General features: G+C 36.0%; 1 protein-coding gene across 2 annotated transcripts; it reads right to left on the bottom strand.

The window, feature by feature from the left end:
• Positions 1 to 19,570: 19,570 nt before the first annotated feature.
• On the bottom strand, positions 19,571 to 23,250 carry LOC137740047 (uncharacterized). Of its 2 annotated transcripts, none has more exons than XM_068479835.1 (6): positions 23,135 to 23,250; positions 22,144 to 22,322; positions 20,780 to 21,521; positions 20,587 to 20,655; positions 20,108 to 20,277; positions 19,571 to 19,999 (listed from the first exon to the last, which is right to left on the bottom strand). In XM_068479835.1, exons 2-6 carry the CDS (start codon positions 22,237 to 22,239, stop codon positions 19,808 to 19,810), a joined length of 1,269 nt encoding a protein of 422 aa, XP_068335936.1. In that variant the 5' UTR covers positions 22,240 to 22,322; positions 23,135 to 23,250; the 3' UTR covers positions 19,571 to 19,807. The 2 variants fall into 2 exon arrangements, with proteins under 2 accessions (XP_068335936.1, XP_068335937.1); XM_068479836.1 differs by having other exon boundaries at positions 19,571 to 19,987.

Raw genomic sequence — 23,250 nt, 5'->3', positions numbered from 1 at the left:
GGGGTATGAACAGAGAGCACGTACGTAATTGTCCCTCATTACAATTTTAGCCCAAAAGCATAATATGTCAAGTTTCAGCCTAATAGCCCAAAAGCCCAAAACTATTTTGGGATTCTCGATTTGTCCAGAAATTCCGAAACTATTTCGGGATTCTCGAAAATTTGGTTTGGGATCGGTCTTGAAATTGGGATTCCCGAAAACTTTGGTCCGAGAATTGGGACATGGTTTCGGTTTGGTATCCTATACCGAACCAGCCCTAGTTAATATTGTTACGTATGACATGAATTTGTTTGATGAAGTCTAAAAGTGAAGTTCTTCGTTTCAGAAATTTCACAAAATGGTACAAGTACAATATAAGTCACAAATACATATTCTCAGGAGTGATAATAAGGGCGAGTATGTGAACTCTATATTTCAAGCTTTTCTTGATCATCATGGCATTGCTCATCAAATTACATGTTCATATACTCCATAACAAAATAAGATTGCAAAAAGAAAGAACTATCAACTTATGGAGATTGATCATGCTTCCTTGCTTGATGCACTTATCGTATTGGAGAGAAGATCTCACCTCCATCACCTCCATCATGTATCTCATCAATCATGTTCTATGTCTTACGGTACGTGATTGTGGGGTATGCTTTAGATAAAAAAAGGATATCATTGTTATCACCCTTTGATGACAAATATGTTTGTCACTATGGATGTTTCCTTTCATCAGAATGATTTGTTTTTTGACAATCTCTAGTTCTCACTTCAAGGGGGAGAATCAGACGGATGTTCAAACTCTTAATTATAGTAATTCAAATACCGATATTGTAAATGATTTAGATTTAAGTAGTGATGACTTGGAACAAGTGGTGTCCATTCACAAGAAAATAATGTTGTGAATGACTTGGAATTAAGTGGTAACATTTTGGAGACAAATGGTGATCATTCACAGAAAAACATTGTTGAAAACCTTGAAAGGTATGAGTCGACGTATGACAGTTAACTACATGCTTTCTCACTGCCGCTAGCTACCTCATTGTCAGTCTCGCCACTTCGGAGCCCTAATAATAATATCAATTGTCTTCAATCCCGTATGCACCACCACAATGTCATCTCCCTAACCGTGTGAATCGATGTATTTCTAAACTTACTTACAAAGCTGGCCCTTAGTGCAATACTAGATATCCGATGAAGAAATCCAAACTTGAGTCTAATGTGTTATACCCATTAAGTATGCGTCTATTAATCACTTGTTAAAATCAAATAAGTCATTTGTGTATCAATTGTCTATTGTATCTATTCCTAACAGTGTGCAAGAGACTTTAATTGATTTATGTTGGCAAGTAGCAATGAATGAAGATTTGAATTCTTTGAAGAAGAATGTGACCTGGTAGATCATAGACTTCCCAACTGGCAAGAAATCTATGGGATGCAAATGAGTCTATAATGTGAAGTACACAGTTGATAGGATGATGGATTGCTTTAAGGAGAGACTGGTAGCTAAAAGGGTACACCCATAAATATGGAATCAACCATACATATACATTTGCCCATGTGGCCAAGATCAACACAGTCTGTGTTTTGTTGTCCTTGGTTGCCATTTTTAATTGGCCTTTACAACAGTTTGATGTGAAGAATTCTTCTTACTTGGAGATTTGAAAGAAAAGATTTATATGGATCTTCCACTAGGATGTAATGCTCCAAATAAAAACAAAATAAAGGTGTGCATGTAAAGAAATCCTTGTATGGTTTGAAATAGTGTCCTCGAGCAGGGTTTGAAAGATTCATGAAATCTGAGCGACCATTCTGGTTGCGAACAAAGTAACTCCCATCATACTTTGTTCCCGAAAATGTGAAGTGGGAAACTCATTGCACATATTGTGTATGCAAATGATATGGTGGTAACATGTAATGATTTGGAAGAACGTGCGACCTTGCAAAAATACTTTTCTAGAGAATTAGAGATGAAGGACCTTGATCATTGACATATTTATAGGGATTGAGGCATCGAGAAATGGTTATGGAATTTTCTTGTTTCGTTTCTCAATAGTGAATAGTAAGACTAAGCTCATGAGCTTATTATCATAGAGCAAAAATATATTATAGATTCGTTGCACGAAATGGGCATGTCAGCTTGTCAGCCAGTAGCTACACCATTAGAGCAAGGATTAAAACTTAGTGTTGATCCTAATCAAGTACCGGTTGACAAAGGGAGATACCAAAGGTTAGTAAGCCGAGTTGACAAAAGAGATATCAAAAGTTAGCAAATCGTTTAATGTACTTGGCACACACAAGGTCTAACCTTGCCTATGCCTTGAGTGTGGTGATTTAATATACGCATGATCCTGGAGAACAACACATATGAATAAGGTAATGAAAATTTTGTGTTATTTGAAGGGAGGCTTGGCTAAAGGAATTTTGTTAAATAGAATAACCATCTTAGAGTTGAAGGTTATATTGATGAAGATTTGGCTGGTTCTATTGACAATAGGCACTCAACATAGCTTACCTTACATTTATTGGGGATAACTTGGTTACATGGAGGAGTAAGAAACATAATGTGGTTGCCTGTTCTAGTGCAGAAGTAGAATAAAGAGATATGACTTGGAATTTGTTTGCAGAATATATGCACCAACTTGAAGGAGAGTATTGAAAAATCATTGGAAACGAATTCCTGATTTGTTGTACATCTACCTTTTATATATTTGCCTAGTTAGTACGTCAACTCCACTTTACAAGGAGCTGATTGATCATATCAATTGTACACAATCCCTTCGTATCAATGAAAAACAAAACATTATTTAAAAAAAGCACTCTCTTTTACTCGAACATTATCAAATGAAATTCAATCATGAACATCGAAGGAAGCACTAATGATGTGTGATTCAATCGGATTCACATATGGAGACAACTTTAGTGGCACGACACTCCGAGCTAAGCAATTGAAAGCACAATTATATACTGATTTTCATCCGGTGTATAATTATCAACTGATCATTTAGCTTGGAGCTCGGTGAAAGATACATGAGAGCATGTAATTCTTTATCTAATTTCATTCGTTTATATTCATACATGGAGCAATAAAGAATCATCATCACATACATGAGAATTCAAAATCAGAACCTCAATGTCGTTGTATTGAAAAATAAATAGATAAACTTTTTACGTTAAGTGGTCCACCATCAGTACCACTTATTGTTAGGTTCTGAGTTTTATCATAAAAAGTTTCGGTAATATTAGAAGTACAACTTCTACATAAATTATATATATTTTTTTTGTATTCTCTAATGTGGGACTCTATTCTCCAACAGTAATTAGATAAAGATTCATAATCAATATTACATGACAAGGGTTAATTAGGGTGTGCATGTAAAGAGTCATTCTTTCACACTTGCCATGGATTTAACCGATCCAAATTTTATTTAATATCATCTGCAGATGATGTATTGGCACCAGGTCTTGAGTACCTAGTTTCTTATTTATTGATGGGATAACAAAATTCAACATCCTCCAACTCAAGTCAAAACAGGTTTTCCCATCAAATCAAAGAATTGGTGGAGGTGAGGAGAGGTGGTGGCGGCTGTAGGGTGGGGAAAGTGGGCAAGATATATAGATACGGGAGAGGGTCACAGACTCATAAGGATGGGGGGGACATGACCTTTCTCTTTTGCTAGGTATTTTTCTCAAAGCCAAAAAAATCAAAAATAAAAAATGAAAAGAACTTTAACTTTTCTCACAAGGGCATTTTTTTTTTTTTTTTTTTTTGGGGGTGGGGGTGGGTGATAAGTGTTACAAAAACAACTAAAAAAATATTAGCATATAAAATAGATCACTTAGAATAGGATCATTCTAGTAATCACATTGATTTTCATTCTGATTCATATGAATTGAGTAAACAACTTATATGGTTTAGTACGTACCATTTCTACTTTAATTCTAGAAAATTTTGGTAAACAATTTTAATAAGAATCTGATTCTAATCTCATCCCATTCTAACTCCTGTCAGTTCACTCTCTCTCATTCTAATTACGTATTATTAAACGAGCTATTAATATAATAAGGTGAGCTGGAATCATATATAGCACTTGGAGACATACTGATTGCTACTTACTTGATAAAAAAATATAGCTTAATTGAGAAACCACAAATAAACCTTTGCGGCCACCATATTTTGAATGGAAGACACCACTCTGCTGACTAATTTTTAAGTTCTATACTGACTTATTCAACAAAGTTTTCAGCCATCTTTCCTTTTTATCTCAAGCATCGCAAGCTAGCATGCAATAATATGAGAGTCTGTAAGAGATTTTTCAGTATATTCAAAACGTGAAAGTTAATATTATCATATTATAAGTAAAGAGACATTGATAATTATAATTTTTCTTCATTTATATTATGATATGTGATATATTATTTTATGATCGTGCACACGAAAAGATCTCTGAGTGTAAATTATGGCATAAACGTTGCATGCAATGTGTCTTAGAACGGGTCATCCAGGTTTAGTCCAAGTGGAGGTTGCGGGGTGGTTCAACCATATTCCATTTATGTTATATGGATAAGATCTTAGCTAGTATGGTTGTTTTGAAATGGACCTCTTAATTGGAGGAGGATTATCTAACTTCTTAATCTCTCTATCCTTCTATCTCTTTTTATTTGAACGGTAACGGTTAAATCACGTCAACATCTTCTATTGATTTTTTTATAGAGATAATAAGACAAAAAATAATATGTGAAATGAGGAGATAAAAAGGGATAAGAATATGAGGATAGAGAATCCTCCCCCCTCTTAATTACTCTAAGCCGTTGATGGATGTTTAATTAATTGATGTTTTTTGGGTCAATCTTCGCGTGATAAACGAGGAACTGGAGGGACCACTGGACCATATAGACAACACGGACCCAAATCTGACTAGCTAGATTAATAAATGGTCTAGCAAGCATGCAAACATTATTTTAAGAGTAATACTAGGGAGATTAAATTTGTAGATAAAATTTACAAATTAAATGATATGTCACTAATAGAAATGAGCACGTTTATCAATGCTTCAGTAATAATCTAATCATCAACTCTCATATCATTTAGTTTACAAAATTTAGTCTCTCTAACATTACCTTTCTTTAAATTGGATAATGTTAGGAAAATCAAAATTTTAAACTGAATTTACAAACCAAATTATGTATCATTAATAGAAAATAAACACGTTAATCGATAATTAATTAATAATCCAATCATAAACAGTCACATTATTTGGTTTACACAATTTGGTCTCCCTATCATTACAATAAAATTAAAATCATTGATTTGTTCAATACATATGAATGACTCGATAATTTTCAATTTTATTTATTTTTCAATTGGGAATATCATTAAATAATGATCAATAAAATGAACGGTTCAAATTAGAATTTATACGATATAAAGATGACATATAAGGCCGGTGATGTTAAAAAATGAATGACTACATATCCATGCATGGCTCTCATGCAAGTGTCAACAATCAAGTCTCAATAAGTTGTAGAAAGTACATGCCTCGTCCATATAACTTGTATGGACGAAAAACGTATTTTCTACGATTTATTGGGAGTAATACTAGCAAAATTCATATCTTGTTAGGAGCTCGGTCTGATTTTCAGTGAGAGTCATATGTGAAGGGAGCCCAACGAGTCACGACTATGTAGTCCACATATATGGATGGTTAATTAGGCTGCATTTGTAATATTGTCACTTTTTTCTTGCTACTTTAAACTGCAAGTTTTCAACACAAACTGAAGAAGAATTGTTGATATAGGCTTAGTTAAGTTTGTTGAAATATTGTGTTTTTCTATTTGCGCTCACATGGAAATTTGAATTTCATTTTTATAGTTTAGATGAATTTAACGATAGTGTCAATCTTATCATTTATAAACTAAATAAATAAATTATTCAATGTCTCTAGTTGTTTATTGATCTATCTATAAAAAATAAATTGTAGAACTGAATTAGCGTCCAATAGATCATATCATATTCAAGATGCATATTTATGAAAAATAAATATAAAAACAATTTCTTTTGTATTATGGGAAGAGTAGAGATCTCAATTAGAGAGCTCTTCTAATGTTGAAAACAAAAAATATATAACTAGAACAGTAATTAGTTAGTAACCTTCGATTAATATTATATGTGCTAGGATGACGCATGATTATGAGAATTACCTTAGATTATCTTCAGTATCCAATAATAAAAAGGTTTTGTTTGTCAGAACATGATATCGATAACATGCATTTATATATAAAAAGTATTTTAGTTAAAGTGGTTTTGAGATTGATATAACTACTTATTTTGATTTTTGAAATTTGAAATCGATAGAAGTGATCTTTAAGTTTGTCCATCATAAATTATTTTGGTATTTCGTGAAAAATATTTGTTAAATAAGGACTAGAATGACAAAAATACCCTCAATTTATAATAACCAATGATTAAAAATGATTTGACAAAAAATGAGGATAACTTTATCATTTTCTCTTTAGTTGTCAGAGTTTTTTCAAGAAGTACTAAAATGATATATGTTAGACAAACTCATGAACCAGTTATATCGATTTTAAATCTCAAGAATCAAAATAAAAAATTATGCCAATCTTATAGATCATTTGGCTAAAAAATATATAATATATTCCTATTTTCTGCTATATTAATAAATTAGTGGATCGAAAGATAGATTTCGTATGTATAAATACTCCAACACATGAGGATAATGACTGTAATGTCATGTATGGCAGAAAGATATTCGTGGAAAGTTCATTGCCATTATTGGTACGCTCACATTGACATGGGGCTAACCCTTAACATGGAGGGCCGGTGACCAGAAGAAGCCAAAAACAATAATTGACTTTTGGTTTCCGATTTGTCTTGTTGTTCTTGGATCAATCATGCACTGTCCTCAAAGCCATCTCCACCACAGAGACTCAGAGTCAGAGTCAGAGTCACCAGTCACCACCTCCACCTTCGATCGATCGATCGGCCTGCTTGTTGTTTCTTTGATTCTTCCGCATGATGATTGATTGTTCATCGGCTAGTTAATCAGCCCTACCCCCACGGCAGGAAAAAGAAAATTATAGAAAAATGAGGATTACTTGCCCACGGCGACCGTGACGTTTTGAGAAGAAAAAAAAAATTAAAATTTGATTGTGTGAAATTATATTTCTATTATATATTTCTTATTTATGTTCTTTTTTAATTAAAAAATTAAACTGATAATTTCATAGAATTTTAGTTGACAATGAGTGTTTTATTAATTAGTAGAAATTACTTGTCAGCTACGTAAACGAGAGAAGAGTAGTAGTGTAGTTCTTTGAATTTTGATATTTTTTTCTAAATAGCGCGAGTATTACAACGGAGAATGTTTGCCTTTTTCTAGTGAATGGTAATTAGCATAGCAGGAAAAACTTCGGTAAAAAAAGTTGCACGCCTTTCTTAGCTTCACTCTCTCACAAAACCTTTTGTATTCGGCCTCACTCTCATGTCGACATAATAACATTTTAGTGAATTGTCATACAAGTTCGATAATGTTCTCAAATTATTTTAATTGACTACGAGCTTCACATTCTATGCATACATAATTATATGCAGTAATCGGTTTCTACCTCCTTTGGATATAGTGATCGATTTCTTATTTCTAATCTACAAGTTGTCTAGTGACCTAAAAAGTAAACTTTTTCGGTTGGTTTTGTGGACTTTTAAGAGACTTCATTTGTACTCGAATTCAGAATAATTCTACGACATCGATCAACTTTGCTAACCATATATTTCGATATTAGTGAAGCCAGCTGATTCAATTATTCATGTTTATCCCTTACGCTGAAATAAAATACACATTTAAGTTGTTCATATCAACAAACCAAACAATAAAATAGTAATTAATAATCAAATCTTAAGCTTTACACTTCATGAAAGATACCTTTCTTTTTGGGACAAATAATGAAAGATGCCTTCAATCCTACACAACACTTGTCTTTAATTGGCGATCTGAAATTATCAACTTTCTGTAATTTGTATTTAGTTTAAATTTGCCGGACATAACAACAAAATCTAAGGGCATTGCACTTACAATACAAGTAATGGAGTGTGAAGGAATATGTATAATTCACATTCATTTGTTTACGAAGAAGGAATTGAAAAGTAGGCGAGTCCTATATGTTTTAGGTACGACATACCTAAAAAATAAAGGTATTCCGTTAATATAACGAAAGTTGTTTATCCCATACTCATTCTTTCTCATACCTATTCATTTTCATTCACATACTACGTAAGTAAATATGCCCTAAAAGCATCTATAACTAGATATGGTCCAAAGAAATAGATCAATAGATGGAGTGATTTTGACGAATGATGTTATTATTTTCTTATGTTTATGTGAGTTAGCATTATTTTCATTTTGTTCCCTAAAATTATTGGGTTGTTAACATATAAAAGTTCAAACATATGTCTTTCCGGCCCTTAATTTCATTAAATTTTATGATCTTTCTTTTACTTTCTTAAATATCTATTGAACCCTAAGCAATTCAGTCTCCAGAAGAATGTCACCCTCGGCAGAAAAATATTATAAACACAAAAAGTTGCTTTATATACACACGCACTTACTATATATCTTGTTTGGGATAAAAATATAGTGAGAGCTGAAGCTTTAGAAGCTCATTAGCCGGATAGTTAGTTACTAAGTGCAGTTTACGTCATGTCCAGCAGCAGCAACACGTACACTTTGAATGGATAATTACAACAAAACAAAAATAATTAATTGGATATATTATGTAGGAAGGAAGGATTGGATTATATAATCTTCTACGTGGGACTTGTAAAACAAATGATTCCGAAACATGTAACGTGACTAATTAATTAAGTAATTAAAGAAGACCCATTTTCTTCCGAAGACTCAATTATGGGAATGCAATTAACATTATCCTGTGATGATTGATTTAATTTGAGAATTGGATTCATCTACCTAACTTGCGCTTTTGAATTAACAGACGGTCTTTGGGCAGCCATTTTAGTATTTAAATATAATATGGATCACTTGGCCAACTATTTCGTTTGGCTTAGCACCGTAAATTAGGATGTATGCTCCTCATCTTATTTATTACCGTTAGATAAGTTTGAATTTCGAGATTCTGATAGTAGATAGACATAAATTTCAAAATTTAAACTCATTTAACGATTATAAATAAAGTTGTAAATACTACCACCACTTAAAGATCATAAGCAAAAATGCACTATGCGTTCCCTAACCCTAAATTTGAATTACATACAAATTAAGGATATTAATCTTCTTGTCGTAACATGTGCTCAATACCATTACCATATTAATAAGCCAATTAATTAATTGACATCTTAATTGAGGTTGGTGTGAGTTGTCACATTTGGCTCCTCCTGTCGCACCGACTCATCACTATCACTACTGTAAGTGTTCCAGTCACTTGTGCTTTGCTCATCACTCATTCTAATCATTCTCCAAGAACGCCTTCTCTAAATGCACCTACCCTCCCCGTCTCATTCATTTTCATCCCTTCCTATTTGAACGATCACGATTAAATCATATCAATATTTTGTATCGATTTTTTTTTATAAAAATAATAAGACAAAAAACAATAAAAATATTAACGTAACTTAACCATGACCGTTCAAATAGGAAGGAATGAGAAGAAGATGGGATGGGGGAGGACAGACAATCCAAATCCTCTCTAAACATCTTCAATTTCTCTAACTTTATTTTTATTTCCTATTCGAAGGACTTCGATGTGATTTGTTCATTTATTTTGTCTGATAACAACTCTAGTTGCTATTACGAGACTCTTCTCTGCAAATATGCGCGGTTGGTTCATTGGAGATTGACTCTTCCCAAGATCCTCGCTTTGTTCTACGGGTTCTTCGTGGTAGATACGGTGGGTTCAATGGCAGTGCAGCTTGGATTTGGGGTGTAGTTATGGGTTCTTTAGTTGTTAATTAATTTAGTCATTTAGAGTTGTAGTTTTTGTAGTTATGTTAGAATGTGTGTATTGTACACGTATTTAATTTACTATTAAAATTGTTTTAATAAATATCTTTAAAATAACAAAAAAATAGAATAAGCCAACTCCTGCCGTTTATTTCGATCAAGTTGCTGCTATTGATATTTGTTAGTGGCGAACACTGCTGGAATTCTATACTACATGATGTTTTACTTAGTTTCGCTTGATTAATTGGCCTATAGGCGTTTAGCCCGTTGTTAACCCCAAAAGAAAATAAAATATTATTGGAAGAATTAGCCATCCTACAGCCGTCAAGCCGTCCTACAACCGTCCTACAGCCGTCCTACCTTGTCCTACCTACACACTAGCCGTCCTACAGCCGTCAAGCCGTCCTACCTTGTCCTACCTACACACTAGGACGGCTAACTTGTCCTACCTACACACTTGTATCATGTATATATATCCTTGTAATCTTGTAGAGAAACATAATGAGAAAAAGCATTCTCTTCCATATTTTCCACATGGTATCAGAGCCGGAACCTTAACCGGCCTGACTCCATTGTTGTCCCTTCTCTTCTTCTGCACATTCGTTTCGATAATGGCAGAAGATAATCTTTTTGTCTCAGAAGCTGAAAGCTTCACAGCTCCTCGCCCTAGTTTTCCAGAAGCTGAAGTCAACCCAAACCAACGTTTGTGTTCTGTGTTGTTAAATGAGTTTAACTATCTTCCATGGTCCAGATCAATATCTCTTGCCCTTGGAGGAAGATCCAAACTTGGATTCGTCAATGGAAGTATTGAAGCACCTGACGTCGCATAGCCGGAGTATGAAGCATGGCTGTGCAAAGACCAGCTGGTCATGTCGTGGCTCCTCAACTCCATGGATCCTAAGCTGTCTGAAATTTTCAGTTTTTCAGAATCCTCTAGTGCTCTTTGGAAGGCAATCAAGGACATGTATGGAAATCAAAACAATGCTGCTCGAGTGTTCCAGCTTAAGAGGAATCTTGCAAGTCTTCAACAAGGTGATAAATCCTTTGTTCATCATCTTAGTTGCATGAAAAACATGTGGAACGAACTAGAAATGTATCGACCACACACTATCGATGCTGCCGTACTGTTAAAAAGGTCCGAGGAAGACAAAATCTTTCATTTGCTTGCAAGTTTGGGTTTTGAATATAAAGATCTTAGAAGCCATATTCTAATGAATCCCGAACTTCCATCATTAGCAAGTGTTTGCACTACTATCCAGCGAGAAGAAGTACGCAGAAAAGTCATGAATGTTGACGTAAAACCTAGTGTGTCTGAGGCTAGAGCTTTTGTGACAAATCACAAGTCATTTGGAGATAAAGTATACAAGGGAAAAAGGCCAGATCTGAAATGTCTACATTGTAATAATGTTGGACATCTAATAGATCGATGCTGGATATTGCACCCTGAGTTGAAGCCAAGGTTTGAGAACAAGCCTTTAAGAGATCATAAGGGCTCACACGCTAGACCACATACAAACAAGTACCATGCTGCTGCTGCTACATCCATTGGTGGGTCGATGAACTTTACAGTCAATCCGGCTGACTTGTTGAATGAGTTCTCAACCTACCTTCAAACCAGAAAAGGAAGCACAGGTGAAACGTCGACTGGGGAAAGTCAAACTGCTCTTCTTGGACAGTTTGCAGGGTTCTTAGCTGAATCTGGTCATGTACCTCAAGGAGACATTCCAGGTATCATGTGTGCTCTTTCAACTGCTCTAAATGTTAGTCACTCTTATGATTTTTGGATTATAGACTCAGGTGCCACAGATCACATGACAAATCAATATTCTAAGCTATACGATTTTGAAAGCCACACTAAACCATCACTAGTTTCTATAGCAAATGGTAGAGGTGTGCCAGTTCTAGGTAGAGGGAAAGTTAAACTGATCTCAGAAACTGTTGAGTCCACAGCGTTATATGTTCCATCTTTTCCTTTTCAATTATTGTCCGTAGGAAAGATTACAAACTTTCTAAACTGTCGTGCAATTTTTTCCCCCCACAATGTTGTTTTTCAGGATCTAGCCACCAAGAAGCTGATTGGTGAAGGTCATTACCTAAATGGGTTGTACTATTTTTCAGAGGACCTCAATGTTCCAAAGGGGTTCCAAGTCAGCTCAAACCTAGAACATCGGTTGTGGCATCAACGCCTAGCACATCCCTCAGAATCTGTGTTGTTTACGTTGTTCCCTAGTTTATGCAAATCCTCCCTTGTATGTGAAATTTGTCATTTGTCAAAATCTACTAGACTCCCATTCAATTCTTCCATGTCTAGGACTAGCAAGTTGTTTGAGATGGTGCACTCCGATGTTTGGGGACCTGCACCTCTAGAGTCTTTTGATGGTTATAGGTACTACGTTATCTTTGTTGATGATTTCTCAAGAGCCACTTGGTTGTACCTCCTAAAATTCAAAAGTGAAGTTATGGATGCTTTCAAGGATTTTCATAATCTTGTCATGAACCATTTTTCGTCCCAAATCCACATACTAAGGTCTGATAACGGCACTGAATATACATCAAAAAATATGACTAACTATTTGAGCACCCATGGAATTATACATCAAACAAGTTGTGTAGGTACTCCTCAGCAAAATGGAATTGCCGAAAGGAAGAATCGGGACCTACTTGAAAAAACCAGGGCGCTAATGTTGCAAATGAATGTGCCTAAGAGGTTTTGGTCTCAAGGAGTTCTTGCAGCCACCTACCTTATCAACAGACTGCCTAGTCGTGTTCTGGATACAAAATCACCATATGAGGTTATGCAAAACAAAAAAATTAATCTTTCCCATCTGAGAATCTTTGGATGTACCTGTTATGTTCATATTCAATCCCATCACCAAGACAAGCTTGATCCCAAAGATGTCAAGTGTGTTTTCATGGGATACTCCTCCACCCAAAAAGGGTACAAATGCTACAATCCGTGCTCCAGGAAGATGTTTGTCTCAAGAGATGTACGGTTTGATGAAAACTAACCATATTTCAACAAATCATCAGATCAAAATCGTCAAGGGGAGCATTTCCTAGATCTCTTCCCATTGCCAAATCCAGTCGAACCAAGTGACTGTGTCCATTCACTACCTCACAATCGGGACTCTCATGCAACTCTTAATGACAACCTGCTTATTGGAGACGACACTAAAGCCTCAGAAGCACAAGTAGTTCCCCATGACCATAACACAACATCTATACAAGAGAGTGGAGCTGAACCTATTGTGATCCCAGCTCAACCTCGTAGGAATCCGACTCGAGATCGAAATCCACCATCAAGGCTGCAAGACTATGAAACTTACCATGCCAGGTACCCTATTCACAAGTTTGTAAATTACTCCAAAGTCTCTCACTCTCATGCAGTTTTCCTCAGTAAACTGTCCTATGAAAGTGAACCAAGGAACTTTCAAGAAGCCAATCGTCAAGTTGTGTGGAGGCTAGCCATGGAAAAAGAACTCAAAGCCTTGAATGAAAATAAAACCTGGAGTGTAGTTCAACTTCCCAAAGGCAAGAAGGTGGTAGGCAGTCGATGGGTCTATAAAATCAAGTTTAATTCTGATGGCTCAATTGAACGACACAAGGCAAGATTTGTGGCTCGCGGTTTTACTCAAACTTTTGGAGTGGACTATAAGGAGACATTTGCTCCCGTGGCTAAGATGAGCACAATAAGGGTTTTGTTATCTGTTGCAGTGAACCATGAATGGCCATTGTACCAAATGGATGTAAAAAATGCTTTTTTACATGGAGACCTCGAAGAGGAAGTCTACATGCAACTACCCCCGGGTCATCCACAAGCACAGAATTCAGGTATGGCTTGCAAGCTTCATAAGTCAATCTATGGCTTGAAACAATCTCCTCGTGCCTGGTATGCCAAACTGAGCTCGGTACTTGAAAATTTTGGGTTCAAGAGAAGTCATGCCGATTCCTCCCTGTTTGTTCGAATAGGATCAGTTGGCAAATTAGTTGTACTAATCTATGTTGATGATATCATCATCACAGGTGATAACATTGATGAGATTCACACTCTTAAACATTCTCTTCATCAACAATTTGCCATTAAAGACTTAGGAGTTTTAAAATACTTCCTTGGGATTGAACTGGCCACTTCCCCCAAGGGACTTTTTTTTAGTCAAAGGAAATATGTGATTAACTTACTTCAAGAAGTGAAGATGATGGATTGCAAACCAACTCGTACTCCTCTTGATAGCAAATTGAAGTTGGACTTGACAGGAGAACCTCTTAGTGATATCAGTTACTACCAACGATTGGTGGGTAAGCTTATATATCTCACCATCACCAGACCGGATATAACTTACGCCGTCAGTCTTGTAAGCCAATTCATGCATGCACCCACTGAAGCTCATTTAAATGTTGTTAAAAGAATTCTCAGATACCTCAAAGGCTCCATTGGTCGGGGAATCGTCATGAAAAACAATGGTCATACTCAAATCATTGCCTACACCGATGCTGACTGGGCAGGGAATGTTGTTGATAGAAAATCCACTACTGGCTACTGCACGTTGGTTGCAGGAAACCTCGTGACATGGAAGAGCAAAAAACAAAATGTAATTGCTCGCTCAAGTGCCGAAGCTGAGTATAGAGCCATGGCTTCCACTGCATGTGAACTCATTTGGCTCAAGGGCCTTCTCTCGGACTTGGGGTTCTCAATCAACACACCTATGTCTCTTTTCTGTGACAATCAAGCAGCTATGCATATTGCCTCCAATCCGGTGTTCCATGAACGCACCAAACACATTGAAGTTGACTGTCACTATGTTCGGGAACAAGTCCAGTCCAAGGTAATTCAAACCACATTCACTCAAAGCCAAGATCAACTTGCTGATATTTTCACGAAGTCTCTTGCTTCTCCTCAGTTTCAAAGTCTGCTCTCCAAGCTTGGATCAATTAACCTCCTTGATCCAGCTTGAGGGGGAGTATTGGAAGAATTAGCCGTCCTACAGCCGTCAAGCCGTCCTACAGCCGTCAAGCCGTCCTACAGCTGTCCTACCTTGTCCTACCTACACACTAGGACGGCTACCTTGTCCTACCTACACACTTGTATCATGTATATATATCCTTGTAATCTTGTAGAGAAACATAATGAGAAAAAACATTCTCTTCCATATTTTCCACAAATATTTATTAAAAAGTAAATTGTAACAATTATCTTTTAACTTTAACTCAATTGGAGCAATATTTCCTCAACTAAAAATCCATTACCATTGGTCACTTAACTCATCAAAACGTGTAGCTATGGTCCCTCAATTAAAAATTCATTATCATTGGTCCCTCAACTTTAATTCAACCAGAGAAATGGTCCCTCAACTTTAACCGAATTGGAGTAATGATTTCCCAACTTTAACTCAATTATAGCAATGGTCCTTCCAACATAACTCATTTTGACAAAATTCTAATGAAGTTGACGAAAAATGACAATAGCTACATGTTTTGATGAGTTGAGGATCCCAATTGTAGCAATGGGCATTTTAACATAACTTATTTTGATAAAATTCTAACGAAGTTGATGAAAATGACCATAGCTACACATTTTGATGAGTTGAGGGACCAATGGTAATAGATTTTAAGTTGATGGATCATTGCTACAATTTATTCTTTACTAAATGAATGCTATCTAACTTCATTTGTTCTCTTTCCCGTCGGAATGAGGATTCACTCCGGATCCTCTAATCACATCCGTTCATCGTACATCTTGCGATCAGAAATCATTTTAAATCATTTATTTAAAATTACATATAAACAGTACTTGACAAAAACTAACCGCACGATATATGATGAATAATGTGATTGATGGATCTTCGGGATCCTCATTCTTTCCCATCGTACTTTTTTCAACCACTCACTCACTGCATGACACGTGGGCAATGCTTATGTGCGTTTTATTAATAAATATAATTTTTAGGTTGAGATTGGACTAAATTCCACAATGTGCACGTCATTGTGGTCTCCCAGTTCACAATAGTTGAATCGAGTATCTTGTGCCTACAATTGGAGATCAATACCACTAAACTTAAAACTAGTGATAATTAAATATCTGCTAATGATGAGAAAACTACATACAGTACAAGTAATTAAAAAAAATCATGGTCCTTCCCTCAAGAAAAAAAAAATTGGCCCTTGCATTTTTTTTTTATACAACAATATTCAAGTCTAATTATGAAAAGAGATATTCTACTCTATCTGGAGGAGGATCAACTTAGCCACAAAATGAGCTAGACATAAATAAGTATCAAACTCTACACAAATATTATACATTCCCGCCACTTATGTGAGTCGAAAATGAGACTTCTCATAAATGAAAAAGAATATCATTAAGCCGTAATACTAGTTGATTGATATTAGTATTTTTAGATTTAGATAGAAATAGGTGTGGTTTGAGCCTTTGGACTTGAGTAAAAAGATTTTAACAAGAAAACTACATGAAGGGATCAATGGGCCTTGTTACCGGGAGCTACCAACCTGGAGTGGCCTATTTTTCACCAAACCAATGAGCCAAACATTGGGCTATACATTGAAGGACTAGATTATATATTGGATAAAATAAAAGGAATTGTTATTAACATTTTCAAAATTTTATTTTATATTTCTCATAATTGTATTTTTATTTCTAATTATATAAAACTTGAAGTGCAAAATAAGATTTTTGAAGTGCCAATAACAATTTCCAAAATAAAAACAGCCCATATTTAGGAACTGCATTAAGCTAAGGCAGAAGGCTTTACGGTTGAAAATTCATATAATACCTAAAACACCCTTTGCTCTCATCACTAAAAAAAATCCAAAAAAATGAAGAAAATGAGGAAAAACTGGTTAAAAATCACCCATTACAAAACCATTTAAAAAACAAATGGAGAAAAAAATTACATAGGAAGAAGCATGTAGTTGGCAGTTCCCGTGAAGAAGTCGGCAGTTTAGTAAGGGGAGTTAAAACAGCGAAAGTTCCAAATGGAACGTGCTAAATGCCAATTCCCAATTCCCAATTCCAATCGGTACAAAAAATGTGCAATTCCCAATTCTCAGTTTTACACTTTACAGATTTCACCCCTCAATCTATACTCAGCTAATCAGTTCGAGTTTGAATTAAAAAGGAAAATGACTTGAAAACTTTGAGTTTCAACGATAAGAACAAAATAAAAGTTAAAGTGAATAGTATCAGGATTGACTTTTTAGTGTAAAAATATGATTTTTCATTTAAGTGAACAGTACCAGGAGCTTTTCGTTAACGTTATCTTATTTTAACCCTTTTGATTTTTAGATTCTTTAGGTTTTTTTTTTTTGTTAGAAGGTAAAGAACATTTATAAAATAAATTCCAACATACAGAAAATGTAAACAAAGCATAAGTAAATGTTTTTCTCTGCAACAATTATAAAAGTACATAAAACAAAATACATACAACGATTTCACCCCCAAAAACAAATACTCCATAAGGCTCAAACAGTAGAAGCACAAAAGGGGCTAATAGAGAAAACCCTAAAAATTTGGGTGATGGATGAATCGCTGTAGCCACCCTGAAATCAGAAGCGACTGATAATCCGCACCAACATTTTTGCACATAAAAATAACAATTGTTCACCCCTATATTTTGCCGTACAAAAACCTTCAAAAGTCCCAAATATAAAACAATGCTAAACCACATACGGACAACATTATAAAAACCAAAACAAAACTTAAAATTATCACCAATAAACCCGCAAACAAAAAGGAGTAGCCAAACCTCACAACTATAAACACCCCCTCCAGGACCAACAAGAAAACAGTTCAAAAGTCCCAAATAAAAATGAGTGTAGATAGTACTACCCTATAATCTTGTCACTAACTTGTTACTCAAATTATGTTCGTAACAAGCTTGCTTTTGGGTGTCGCAAATAGTTGAAGTTCTCATGTTTGATTCGCAATTTCACATGAATACAACAAGAATGATACATATTTATGATGAGTTTGGTACCTATTATTGTAGGTCAAATTTTCCATGTCATCTTTGTATCTTATGGTTTCTCAAAAAAAAAAAAAATGATAAGACAGACTGCTTATACTTTCTCAAACACAGCCTCGACAATATAAACCTACAACTCTTAGAAACATAGACATAACATCAACAATATCGGCCCATGAATCGGATGCAAACATGCAGTTCTTACAAGAAGGAAACTTCGAGGAACACGTGACACAAATGAACGAAGAAGACAAGTGCAACATTTTTGATGGAAAATGGGTTTACGATCCAAAGGGAAGTCCTATGCACGAAGGGGCACAGTGTCCGTTTCTTAGTGATCAAGTCAGCTGCCAAAGGAATGGAAGGACGGATTTCCCTAGCTTAACAGAAACCAGTGGGAATCCCTAGCTTGTCTTCTTTACTCAGCTCTACCTCCCTCTCAAACCCTAGTCGATGTGAAAAGTGGCATCTACAAGGTCTTCACAGCTAAGGTAGGTTTAGTTTTCATTTATACGATTACTCTTCTGTCACTGAACTATTTTCTTTATATATAAGCGACATCCTGGGGAGATGAAAATAAAAAACAGGACCTTGACTTTTTAACTGTGAAGGTGTTGCTCGCTTCTATAACCGCAGGCATACAACTTTTCTGTTGAGTTCTACTGGAGCCCATTTCTAATGCAGCAGAAAGTGAACCAAGATAATGGTGCTAGAATTCTCAGGCTTGACGGAGTCACAACCTCAGCCATGAAGTGGTTGGGTGCAGACATTATGGTATTCAACACCAGTAACGTGTGGGTGCACCAAGGGAAGACCAAGACGTAAGTCAATTGTGATCTACTAAAGAAAATAAATGAATATTTTTCAAGGAGTTTGTCTAATGGAAGTTAGACATTCAGGTGGGACTCGTTTCAATATGATGGTAAAACAGTGGAGAATATGGAGATTGAATTAGCATTTGATATGGCTTATGAATACCTGGGAACGTTGGGTTGATCAAAATGTGGATGTGACTAAAACCAGAGGGTTCTTCCGGTGCATTTCACCAGAGCACAAGGGAAAGCATTGGTGTTAAAACAAAACCCAACCCATCCTGGACAATTCCAACAAGACAATATCTCCCGGGAAATTTAAAAAATTCGTTGAGAGAACAATGCAGCGCCCGGTGACGTACCTGAACATTAGAAGGCTATCTCAGCATGGAAGAGATGCGCATCCAGCGGTTTATGGAACGAAGGAGTTGAAGCAGTTGTTAGCTTTGCAAAAGAGAAAACCAGAGACTTACGCTGATCGCTGCCACAGTTGTTTACCTGGCCTGCCAGATGCCTGGAATAGGCTGTTGTATGTATCTTTAGCCTTGGGCACCTTCAAAGTCATTCTTAGTTCTTAACCTCTTGTTTGATCTGCCATGAGTGTTAGTAAACTTAATATACTTCGTTCTTCATAAGGTTCAATGAAATTTCAAAGAGAAGACGAAATGTACAGAAACAGTACCTGCCATTAACTATTTAAACCTGAACAGCTGCCAAGACATGTCGGAAAAGAAAAGCACACGAAGAACAAAAGATACAGCATATAGCAGAGCAAACAACAGCTAACCATAGAGAATAATAGTAAACAACTCATTAACAACGGTGACAATAAATGTAGGACTCTATTGGGTCGGAGCCGTTTGTAATATAAATTCCAAGTACTTAATCTTATGGCCATTACATAATTGTTAATATACTCGATACTAGAGCATGAGACAATTGGGCATTTTACCCACTTCGGTACAAATTTTATCCTAAGCTAGGAATTTTGAATGGCACCATGATCAGCAAGGAGAGGCTGCAGTGAGGCGGTTTATTTACACAAGCTTTTACAAGGTACCTAGAGAATCTCCCATTCAGATTCACAAAATTCATGAGCTGGTGATTTCTGTGTCTCCTCCACAGTCGGAGAATGCCCGAGACGTTCGCCACTTTCTACATTTGATTTCCCGTCATCCCCATACCATAATGCAAGCTGCTCATGCTCTTGCTTCCTTGCTGACCTCATTCTCAAAGCATTCTGAATTTTTTTCTAGAAAAAAGGTCCCAATTAAAGCCAATTACGTGGTAGAAGATAGGGGGTGAGAGAGAATGAGGAGAAAGATAGGGAGAGGGAGAGGAAGAGGGGGAGAGAGATAACCTTGTAAGGCCTACGCTTGCCTTCCATATGAGGAACAAAATGAACATCCTCACCAGTCACCATTACACAAGTCTCCTCAAGCTTTGCCCTTTCAGATTGTTGAATGGTTTCCGTTCCATCTACAACAGTATTACTCTCAGTTGCATGAAAATTGGAGTCATGCAAGCCTCCTGGGAAATTAGTCATTGGTTACTACTACTACTAGGAGCACAAAATAACATTCAATTTATCATGAACCAGTAAACACATCAAGTACACAACTCTACATGTATAAAAAAACGTGCAATTTTTCGTGAACTAGTATAATTCTAGACCCCACATGAATGTAAATCAATTACGGTCCATAGTTGAAAAAAGAAATCTCTCCATTATTTTCTCAGAGTTATTATCTCTGCATAGACATTTCTGAGTCAATACTTGTCAATATAAACACTGATATGAGGTTATTGTGCATCTGAATGAGATGTACTCAGTGTTACCAGGATGAGACGAAGAGATTTCCTTGTCAGCATTTTTTTCAGAGTGTGCTTGTCCACTTGGAGAGGATCCTAACAAAGAAATAAACGAATAGCTCAAACAATTGTCTGCAGCAGCCAAACCGGAAATCGAAAGAGAACAAGTAGCAAGGCTGGTCAAAACAAACACTTTTATAGGGTTAAAAAGAATAGCCACCATTTCTTTCTACTGATGAGCAACCAAAGGATGAATCTAATATTTCCTTCCACCCTTTTGCTTCCAATTCATCCAAAACAAACATATTAGATGTTCGGCAGTCAACTGAAGCATCAGCTATACATTGGCTTGCATTTGCAATCACACAACTTTCCCTTGTGAACTTACACGTTATACCTTCGGTTATAGATGGGGTTATAGTTGTATCTCTATGGTCGCTCGAAACTTCATGGGTATCATCCAAATTTACACAGCAGGATGTTGAGTGCCTGCTCAAATCAGATTCAACAGGAGTTATTGCCCTGGGAAATCTGTCCTTGATTGGGTTTTCTTTGACTACCGAGTTTGAATTATTAAAATTACTCCTATCATGGTCTTGTCTTGAGTATACATCAAAGCACGCTCCTCTTGCACAATTCCCTGAGGATAGCATGCGATATTCATCCATGTGCTGTCCATGGAACAATGATTTATGGTCCACATTCATATTCATTGCAGTAATCACCTCTGAATCCCCATTTACTTTTTCAACGTCAACTTTTACCGGCTCTCCTTTCTTGCTAACCTTTGATTTTTTAGAACTATCAACATGAAAATTATTTTCTACAGGGTCCCCAGAGGCAGGCACAGCCTCTGGATCCATTGCAGAGTCACAAACCAAATCTTGCATTACATCTGCATAGAACTTCTTAACACTTGCACCAACAGTCTGTACCTGATTTTCAACAAATTTGACTGTGTCCTGTTCCAAATAAAGGAATGATCAACAAAACAAGTTAACTGGACTCTGGAACAAAATTAACATGACCACTATCTCATATAATCACTGAACCACATAAACACCATATTTGGCATAGACCACACTAATACAAATAAGCACAGAAATAATTGTGAATTGAAAACCCCAGTAGAAGATAAATATATAAATATATAAAAAATTGGTTTAGTTCAATTTCATATTTCTGAATGGGTTAATAGACATTTCTTTTCTTAACATAAGGTCAACAGAAGAAATTTTCCTCTTCAGCTAAGGTTAATTTAAAACAATTTTCCTCTCCAACTAAGGTCAACACCACTTGCTTCTATTCATTGACGTCTCTCTAAAAGCACTAAAATGTTAATGGACTCACGCCTAGTGTTGAATTTTTTTGGTGATCTCAAACAAATTACTCCAAAGAAAAATACACACGACAAAAATATTTTCATAAGCACTGAAAGTGGCAGGATGAAGAGGAAGAGGAAGGAAAATGAAAACTTATGATGAACACTTCCAGACCAGCAGTCTATGGTCATCATTCCTTTTAGGTAGATGAGACCTCAATTTAGGAGTCCGAGACACATAAAAGGACTGCCAAAGGGCTTACCTGGTACATATCTTCTTCTACCTCCAAGCACATTGTCTCAAATTTCTGGTATACACCCCCAACCCAGGTTATACCTTTCACATCCATACTGATCATATATTAAACTTTACAGAATCGTTGTATGTCTCCTGGTATTTTGTAATTCCCCCACTCAGTTTCTACATCAAATTGGTATTTATCTGCACGAAATCATATGAAATTTAGTAGAAGCCCACAAAGAATGAATAAAAATGGCTCTTAGGAAGAAGAACCCCATAGAACGTTGAGATCTTCAATCCCTCAAAATGACACTAAGTTGTAAGAACACATAAAGTTCAGCAGAATTACACCATGTTTCCATAAAAATCACTGTGAGTGTTCTACATAAGAACCATGTTATAGTTTCACCCCGCGAACCAAATAAATCCGACAAACAAGGAAACTGATTGAATGGTAACTTTATCCAGTGACCAATTGTACACTGTATATCACCTCAAAAGAGGATTATCATCAAGCACCACAGCATAAGGTTTGACGGGTATTCGGTACAATTTAGTTTAGTGAAACAGAGGTTGAAATATTATTGATTGGAACCCCGATCATAACATGATTGCAAGTCTCATCATCCTATTGTTACTTCCAATTTTTCCAAAAGGAAAACAAATGCCCCAGAGTTTGAGAGACCCCCAAACAAATGATCAAATATATTTTAATATAAAACAAAACCTATTTACTTCAGGAAGCAACAGCATAAACGATCCTTAACTTGAAAAGGAAAACAACCCATCTGCAATCAACGGAAACCCACATAGAACCCTCCAATTAAATTACAATTTCTCTCTCACAACGCAGAAAGCACAAAAATTGATTTGAAAAAATAGCTACTTCATATGAATTTCCATTTTCCAGCAATTTTCGAGGTAACCAAAGAGAGCTTGCTTGCGGATTGTAATCATGATCAGAAGCAGCAAAGTTTGATGATCGTGATGAAAATTGAGGATTGAGAACTTACTTGTTGCTGTGAATTGTGAGGGCAGAAGAACGGAAACCCAGAAGAGAAGAACAGAAACCCAAAATCTCTGAGAAGAGTCTTGGATTAATGCATAAACCCCCGTTGGAAGCTAAAAT

This window comes from Pyrus communis, chromosome 7 (assembly GCF_963583255.1).
Source record: "Pyrus communis chromosome 7, drPyrComm1.1, whole genome shotgun sequence".
Lineage (NCBI taxonomy): Eukaryota > Viridiplantae > Streptophyta > Magnoliopsida > Rosales > Rosaceae > Pyrus > Pyrus communis.
Note: the sequence above shows the minus strand (reverse complement) of the source record. Positions and strands in the feature narration are given on the sequence as shown.

What these genes read in the sequence shown, in the direction of transcription:
- LOC137740047 (XM_068479835.1), bottom strand. Translation starts at nt 22,239, where the DNA reads ATGATCAGTATGGATGTGAAAGGTATAACCTGGGTTGGGGGTGTATAC. An exon ending in AATCTCTTCGTCTCATCCTG is followed by an intron (nt 20,278 to 20,586) that starts GTAACACTGAGT and finishes CTAATTTCCCAG; the next exon opens with GAGGCTTGCATGACTCCAAT. An exon ending in GCAAGCGTAGGCCTTACAAG is followed by an intron (nt 20,000 to 20,107) that starts GTTATCTCTCTC and finishes CCTTTTTTCTAG; the next exon opens with AAAAAAATTCAGAATGCTTT.